We start from the raw sequence: 4,596 nt of genomic DNA, 5'->3' as shown, positions 1-4,596 counted from the left end.
AAGGACCGGGCTGGAAGGCAAACTGCCATCGCAAAGTTACTTCAAGATAAATTCTTTATTAACAGACCAGATTGATCGACTATCACAAACTATGGGAGTGAAATCGAAATCTCAATGAACTGAATATTCCTTGGGCTGAGATGGCTCCTATTTCACCTTTCGAATTTTGAGTAATCATTTTCAAAGCACAACATTTCAAAAACCAAATTCGAGTCTTTTTTTTTTTTGAAGCCTTGTTACTGGAACATCACATGTGTAACCTTACAAAAGTGACTTACAAATAATCTTTGCAAGTCCTTTATTACTGGGTGGCGTCCCTACACCTTACCTCTTTGACTTTTTTGGTATCCTCAGCCCTAGCTGTATTCTTGGGCATCTCGCCACTATATTTCTCAAAATAATGTATCCTTTTGGTGTGGGAAAAACACGTAGCTTTGTCAATCAGAAGTCTTCCTCGGCTCTTATGTCACCAAGCTCCCAGCAACCCACTCTATCGCTCTTTGCCTTCCTCTCTGCCACAACCAATTCGTCAACATAGGCTTTCAAGTGTGGGGCGCACTTGACCTCAACCATGCCATAACCCTCCAAAACAAGTTGCTTATTGATAGTGTAGTCAGGATTAGTCAAAGATTGCTCGGAGTCATACAAGACGGCGTCATATTCCACGCCCTCGGTGGATGAAGGAAGACCGCTGAGCACCAACTTTTTGTCGAATGTCAAGTCCTCCAAGACATACAAAGCGTCAGTCAAATAATCCTTAGGCTTATTTGGAGGCAAGTCGATGTTTTGCAACTTGCACGTGTGAGCGAAAGGCTTGATGACGTCCAAGGCAAACTTCTTGGGCAAGCCCCTTAACGACGACAAAGGTACTTGGTCCACGTTACCGAAATCGACGTGCTTAACGTCGTACTTGTTGCTACCCCGATCGTAGTTGATGACACGGGCACGATAGTACTTGCCGTTTTCAGAGAACTTTGCAGAAACGATGTCGTTTTTCTTGGGGCCCTTGCTCAAAGAACTTGGCAAGTCAACAGAAGTGGTGCTTGCACTAACATTCTGTGCGTGAAAATCGTTGAAACTTTTCTTGAACTGCGCAAACTCAGCGCTCGTCTTGGCGTCGATGAAGTGGAACGAGAGCACCTGGGTCCGGCCGACGTCGACGATCTCAATATCGAAGAACTTGGGCGTAGCAGCCTCTAAGCCGAGCAAGGCCATCTTAGAGCGCGCAAGCTCGGCATCCTTCTGCACCTGTGCCTCGTCATAATTCTCCCAGATGCCTTTGTGGGCTGCCTTCGCGGAGTTTTCGGCGGCAACAAGTTCAGTCTCGAAGGGGTTGGAAGACACAGCAAGGCCGTGGACTGAAGCGAGGCCAGCAGAAAGCAACTCTACTTGTGCAGGCTTCAAGGCTTTGGCGCTGGAATACAAGTTGCCAACGAAGCCGCCCACTTTGTCCGTGTCATAGACCTCAAATTCGACATTCCTCTGCAAATACTTGCGGTTCATGTACGCGAGCGCGGCCGAGCCGGCGTCAGCAGATCTATCGTTGGCAAGCCCGCCCAAGAGTAAGGTCAACTTAGTGCCCTCTCTAGGGTTGTAGAGCTTCACCCTAGTGGCGGAAGACACGTACTCAACATAGAATCCCGACACGCGGCCCTTTTTGTTAAATCCGTTGAAGAAGGTGCGCGCCTTGGCAAGGTTCTCGGAAGCGTTTACCACACGCGTGTCAATAGTCAAGATCTTGGCCAAGTCGCCCGTGTAAAACACACCACGCTTACCCTCACTCTTCTGCTTCTCCTCCAACTCCACCAAGCGGTCCCAGTTCAGCGAGCGCTCATGCGCTGTTTGCTTGTTGTGCTTGACGACGGTGGCATATCCGCTCGACACGAGCGTTTCGGAGAGGTCTTTGCCGGAGATCAGGAGCGATACCAAGAGCCGCGCATCCAAGCCCAAATCCTTGTTGGCCTCGCGGAGCCCATCCACCCGCATGACCGCGGTCTTGCCGATGGCATGAGTACGCACAAACTCGCGGGCCATTTGAACGAGGGCCTGTTGCTGCTGGGCGTTTTTCGTGACTGTGGTGTCGTTGGGCCGGGGCGCGCGCAAGGATGCCAATTGCACGGTGAGCTCGTCGCCCGCAGGCAAGCGCACAGCGAGTGTGTCGGCGTTTATGACCTTGGCAATGGTCACGTTGTCGACAGTCGAGCCCGGGCCCAAATTCTTGGCAGATGCGGCGCCGATCTTGGTGCCCGAGACCGCCGGTTTCACGCCCGCGGCCGCGGCATATATGCCCCTGCCCAAGGCCCGCGCAGTCTGCTCCAGCTTGCGGAGCCCAGCCATTGTGGTTGCACCAAGGAGTGACAGCTGCCAGTCCACGACCTCGCCCAAGCCATTCTCTAAGATCTTCTCGTGCACGCTGGCGCCCGCAGGGTGATGGATCACAACAAGCGGAACGCCGGTCTGATTCTCGCCGACAAAAGAGACGCGGATGGTGGCACGTGATGCCACGAGAGCTTCCTCAAGAAATGCCTTGGCCTGCTGGCCGAGTTTGGCCTGTTGCGGGTCCGCATCGTCCGTGCGTGGCGAGCGGTATCCGGCCACAAGGAGCGGTTGCTGCACATGTTGGTCTTTGTTGACAAGCACACGCGCCAAGATACGGTCGCCGCTGACCACGCGTTCGACAATGGCAGACAAAGGGTTTTTCGTGGACCTGGCAATGATGGCGGGTGTCAACGGCACCACGGCTGGCTCACAAAAGCCTGGCGCCCACACGCCGGATTGCTTCTTCTGCGCATTTTCTTGAAGCACGCGCAAGCGTGCCACATGGGCCTCGTCGGCGTCCGAGTCGGCGCGTACGTTGTCCTTCAACTTGGCCCAACCGCGCTCCACCATATGGTCGATTAGCGACTCGAAAACGGGCGCGTGCACATCGCCAAATTCCTTGCCGGTAGCGGGGATTTTGAACAACACCGAAAACCGAACGGTTTTACCGCAGGCTAACTGGCGCAAGTACTCCTTCGCCTGGAAAGAATCTGCCCGCACATACTGGAGCGTGAGTATGCGCTCTGGCACGGGGACCTGGGTGCTTTTGACGGGCACCAACACGACGGTGTCACCGCTCAAGACATTTTTGATTTTGGCTGAAAGTTGCAGCGTCATTGAGGCAGAGGGGGCGTAAAAAGGGGTGTTCGGGGAATCCGTGGGGGTTCGTGCGAGTAGTACGAGGGTGCTGGCGTGGAGTTTGGGCGAACAAATACGTGGAGGTTTAGGGCCGCGCGCGCGACGCTTCAGGGCCGGCAGGCGGCGCGGGGCTACGTGTGGCGCGGCACTCCGGCTGGCGCAGGGCCTAGGGAGCGAGCGAGGTGGGGTTTCATTTTTTTTTTTTGATTTTCTTGGGCCGGCGGGGGCTGCTGTATTTATATTGCGAGGGGGAGGGGGTCCTTTTGTGTAACTTTGTGTTGGCGCAATGTATGCTTGTATTTTATGTTTCTTTTTTATTGTATCTTTTGACCAGTTCTTTCCATTAATGTCTCGATTTATACACTCATTTTATTTGTTTTTTGTGGTCTACTTGTTCGTTCGTCCAATCTATTTTTGTAATCCAGTTTTTCGGTTGATCGCTTGGATATATCTCCAGTTTGATTCTGATACTTTGTTGTCTTTTTTTATTCTTCTGTCATTTTTTCTTCCACTCATTTTCCAGATCTGACTTTCAATCTCCCTCTGAAAATTTGCCTTGGTTCACATCAATAAAAGGCAGAACTGAAAACAAAGCTCACTTACCGCAATGGCCATCACCTCCCTCCAATTCTTACGAAATTTATAAAATGAACGGCGTACCACAGTCTCATGAGAAAAATACAACAACCTTTGTCAAACTTTCTTCTTTCCATAAATCTCAACACAATTCTAGTGATCAATCAATCTCATTTAGGCATAGTCAATTCTAAATTGTATTTAGCACATAATTTGCTCATTTGTAGTAATGTATTTGGATTTCTATTTTCTCCATTTATATAATTAATTGAATAAATTGGATAACTTTAATTGTTTTTATGACTTAATTTATATTTTAATGATTTTGAACCTTACATAGAATAAATACTTCCTCCGAATTTATGTTTAGTCTCATAAAGTGCCCTTGAATCTTCTGATAAATGGCTCTCAACGGTGACATGCGCCTGACATTTCAAACCAAAAGCGCTGGTTTTCCTAACCTCAACTATAGTTTTTGGGTCTTTGCAACTTGGAATTTTAAGCAGCTCTTTTCAAAACGTCACTGATTTCGAGGAGACCAATGCATGAACTCAAAATGATAAGTGATAAGGTGAAAATCTTTCCTGATTCTATGATCAGAATTGAGAATCTTGAAGCTTTAAAATACCCTTCTACAAATATATGTAACATTTTGGATACCAAATGTCACTAAAAGGATCTCTTTTCAAGACCTCTTTGAGTAAATTGTTAGGATTTTAGACAAAAAAACATCTTTGCAAAGGTAAATTTGTGTATTCTTACGACATAATCAAGGCCAGACTCAAACAGCTGAGAATCGCCCCCAGTAATTTCCACACGAAAATAATAATAAAAATGGAGAAA

At 48.7% G+C, this 4,596-nt stretch overlaps 2 protein-coding genes across 2 annotated transcripts; one reads left to right on the top strand and one right to left on the bottom strand.

The window, feature by feature from the left end:
• Positions 1-441: 441 nt before the first annotated feature.
• METBIDRAFT_35532 (uncharacterized protein) lies at positions 442-3,156 on the bottom strand (the record flags this gene model as incomplete). The annotated part of the gene is made up of 1 exon (XM_018856621.1): positions 442-3,156. The coding sequence occupies one exon, from the start codon at positions 3,154-3,156 to the stop codon at positions 442-444; it is 2,715 nt and encodes a 904-aa protein (XP_018713480.1).
• A 221-nt stretch (positions 3,157-3,377) lies between these two features.
• METBIDRAFT_96140 (uncharacterized protein) lies at positions 3,378-3,815 on the top strand. The gene has a single exon (XM_018859423.1). It carries the CDS (start codon positions 3,464-3,466, stop codon positions 3,704-3,706), a length of 243 nt encoding a protein of 80 aa, XP_018713479.1. The 5' UTR covers positions 3,378-3,463; the 3' UTR covers positions 3,707-3,815.
• The last annotated feature ends 781 nt before the right edge of the window (positions 3,816-4,596 follow it).

This window comes from Metschnikowia bicuspidata, assembly GCF_001664035.1.
Source record: "Metschnikowia bicuspidata var. bicuspidata NRRL YB-4993 chromosome Unknown METBIscaffold_1, whole genome shotgun sequence".
Lineage (NCBI taxonomy): Eukaryota > Fungi > Ascomycota > Pichiomycetes > Serinales > Metschnikowiaceae > Metschnikowia > Metschnikowia bicuspidata.
This window is presented reverse-complemented; position numbering and strand designations above follow the sequence as displayed.

Bases quoted from the DNA above. Each gene is read 5' to 3' on its own strand.
- METBIDRAFT_96140 (XM_018859423.1), top strand. From the start codon at position 3,464: ATGTATGCTTGTATTTTATGTTTCTTTTTTATTGTATCTTTTGACCAG.